A 2,151-nucleotide genomic window follows, 5' to 3' on the forward strand; every position below is an offset into this window, starting at 1 on the left:
ACCAGGGGATGGAGAAGCCAGCAGGAATCTCAGTCCTCTGGACCTTTCTCATTCCAGAGTTTCTTCACCACCCCAACTCGTACCCCAAGCCACGTACTGCTACTCACTACTCAGCCGGCAGTTTGAATGTGTACCTAGCAATGTGCTTCAAATCCAGATTGACAGGACTGTGAACCAATCGCAGAGCTAGATTCCCTTTCCCAGTCTAATAATGGCTGTCGTCCTGGAGACTTAGGGGGGGCGGGGCAAGTTTGGAAGGGGCGGGGCAAGAGGAAAGGCGTTAGAAAACACCACCCACCCAGCCTCCCCGCAGCAAAGCGGTTCTTCAGCACTGGGATCCAGGTGTCATCATATGTCTTTATAATATCAAGATGTCGCTTTCTAAAAAGTTGACTTTGGACAAACTGGATGTTAAAGGGAAGCGAGTCATCATGAGAGTAGATTTCAATGTTCCCATGAAGAAGAACCAGATCACAAACAACCAAAGAATCAAAGCTTCCATCCCAAGCATCAAGTACTGCCTGGATAATGGAGCCAAGTCAGTAGTTCTTATGAGTCATCTAGGCCGGCCTGATGGTGTTCCCATGCCTGACAAATACTCCTTAGAGCCTGTTGCTGCTGAGCTCAAATCCTTGCTCGGCAAGGATGTTCTATTCCTGAAGGATTGTGTAGGCCCAGAAGTGGAGAAAGCCTGTGCCAACCCAGCTACTGGCTCAGTCATCCTGCTGGAGAACCTGCGCTTTCACGTGGAGGAAGAAGGGAAGGGAAAAGATCCTTCTGGAAATAAGCTTAAAGCTGAGCCAAATCGAATAGAAGCCTTCCGAGCATCACTCTCCAAACTAGGAGACGTCTATGTCAATGATGCTTTTGGCACTGCACACCGAGCTCACAGTTCCATGGTGGGACTGAATCTGCCCCAGAAGGCATCTGGATTCCTGATGAAGAAGGAGCTAGAATACTTTGCCAGAGCCTTGGAAAACCCAGAGAGACCCTTTCTGGCTATACTTGGTGGAGCCAAAGTGGCAGACAAGATCCAACTCATCACAAATATGCTGGACAAAGTCAATGAAATGATTATTGGTGGTGGAATGGCTTTTACTTTCCTTAAGGTACTCAACAACATGGAGATTGGTGCTTCCCTGTTTGATGAAGAGGGAGCTAAGATTGTCAGAGATATCATGGACAAAGCAAATAAGAATGGCGTAAATATTACTTTTCCTGTTGACTTTGTCACTTCTGACAAGTTTGATGAGAATGCTCACGTTGGACAAGCCACTGTAGCGTCTGGCATACCTCCTGGTTGGATGGCTTTGGACTGTGGTCCTGAGAGCAACAAGAAGTATGCTGAAATTGTGGCTCGAGCAAAGCTAATTGTTTGGAATGGACCTATAGGAGTATTTGAATGGGATGCCTTTGCTCAGGGAACCAAAGCCCTCATGGATGAAATTGTGAAAGCCACTTCCAAGGGCTGCATCACCATTATAGGGGGTGGAGACACTGCTACTTGCTGTGCCAAATGGAATACTGAAGATAAAGTCAGCCATGTGAGCACTGGAGGTGGTGCCAGTCTAGAGCTTCTGGAAGGCAAAATCCTTCCTGGAGTAGATGCCCTGAGCAACTTCTAGTTGAGAGAGTATTACATCCTCCTGTTTCCTGTCCACAGCCTTTAAGTCAACTTAATATTTGTACATCTCAACTTGACTTTTGTTAAAATCTACCCCTAGATCAAGATCCTGGTAATGGACAAGCAGTGGGCTATCAGGAACTCTAAACATCAGCACAGCAATTCAATTCATTTTGGTTCGGCCATGCATTTGCCAATTCTTTTCAAGATCTCATTTGAACTTCATTGTGCTATGTGGGGAGGATATATTCTTAAGCTGCCTATTAAAGAAAGTGAGTGGAATAAGCTGAATCTCTCTTTTTCTTTTTTGAGACAGAGTCTCACTCTCTTGCCTGGGGCGAGTGCCGTGACATCAGCCTAGCTCACAACAACCTCAAACTCCTGGCCTCAAACAATCCTACTGTCTCAGCCTCCCGAGTAGCTGGGACTATGGCATGTGCCACCATGCCCGGCTGATTTTTTCTATATATATTTTTAGCTGTCCAATTAATTCCTTGCTATTTTTGGTAGAGACGGGGTCTCGCTCT

The 2,151-nt window shown here is 46.4% G+C and overlaps 1 protein-coding gene across 1 annotated transcript; it reads left to right on the forward strand.

Annotated features, from left to right (window-relative positions):
• The first annotated feature begins 213 nt into the window (after nt 1-213).
• PGK2 (phosphoglycerate kinase 2) lies at nt 214-1,915 on the forward strand. Its single transcript, XM_012664672.1, has one exon. It carries the CDS (start codon nt 372-374, stop codon nt 1,623-1,625), a length of 1,254 nt encoding a protein of 417 aa, XP_012520126.1. The 5' UTR covers nt 214-371; the 3' UTR covers nt 1,626-1,915.
• The last annotated feature ends 236 nt before the right edge of the window (nt 1,916-2,151 follow it).

This window comes from Propithecus coquereli, unplaced genomic scaffold (assembly GCF_000956105.1).
Source record: "Propithecus coquereli isolate 6110/MARCELLA unplaced genomic scaffold, Pcoq_1.0 Scaffold90, whole genome shotgun sequence".
Lineage (NCBI taxonomy): Eukaryota > Metazoa > Chordata > Mammalia > Primates > Indriidae > Propithecus > Propithecus coquereli.

What these genes read in the sequence shown, in the direction of transcription:
- PGK2 (XM_012664672.1), top strand. Translation starts at nt 372, where the DNA reads ATGTCGCTTTCTAAAAAGTTGACTTTGGACAAACTGGATGTTAAAGGG.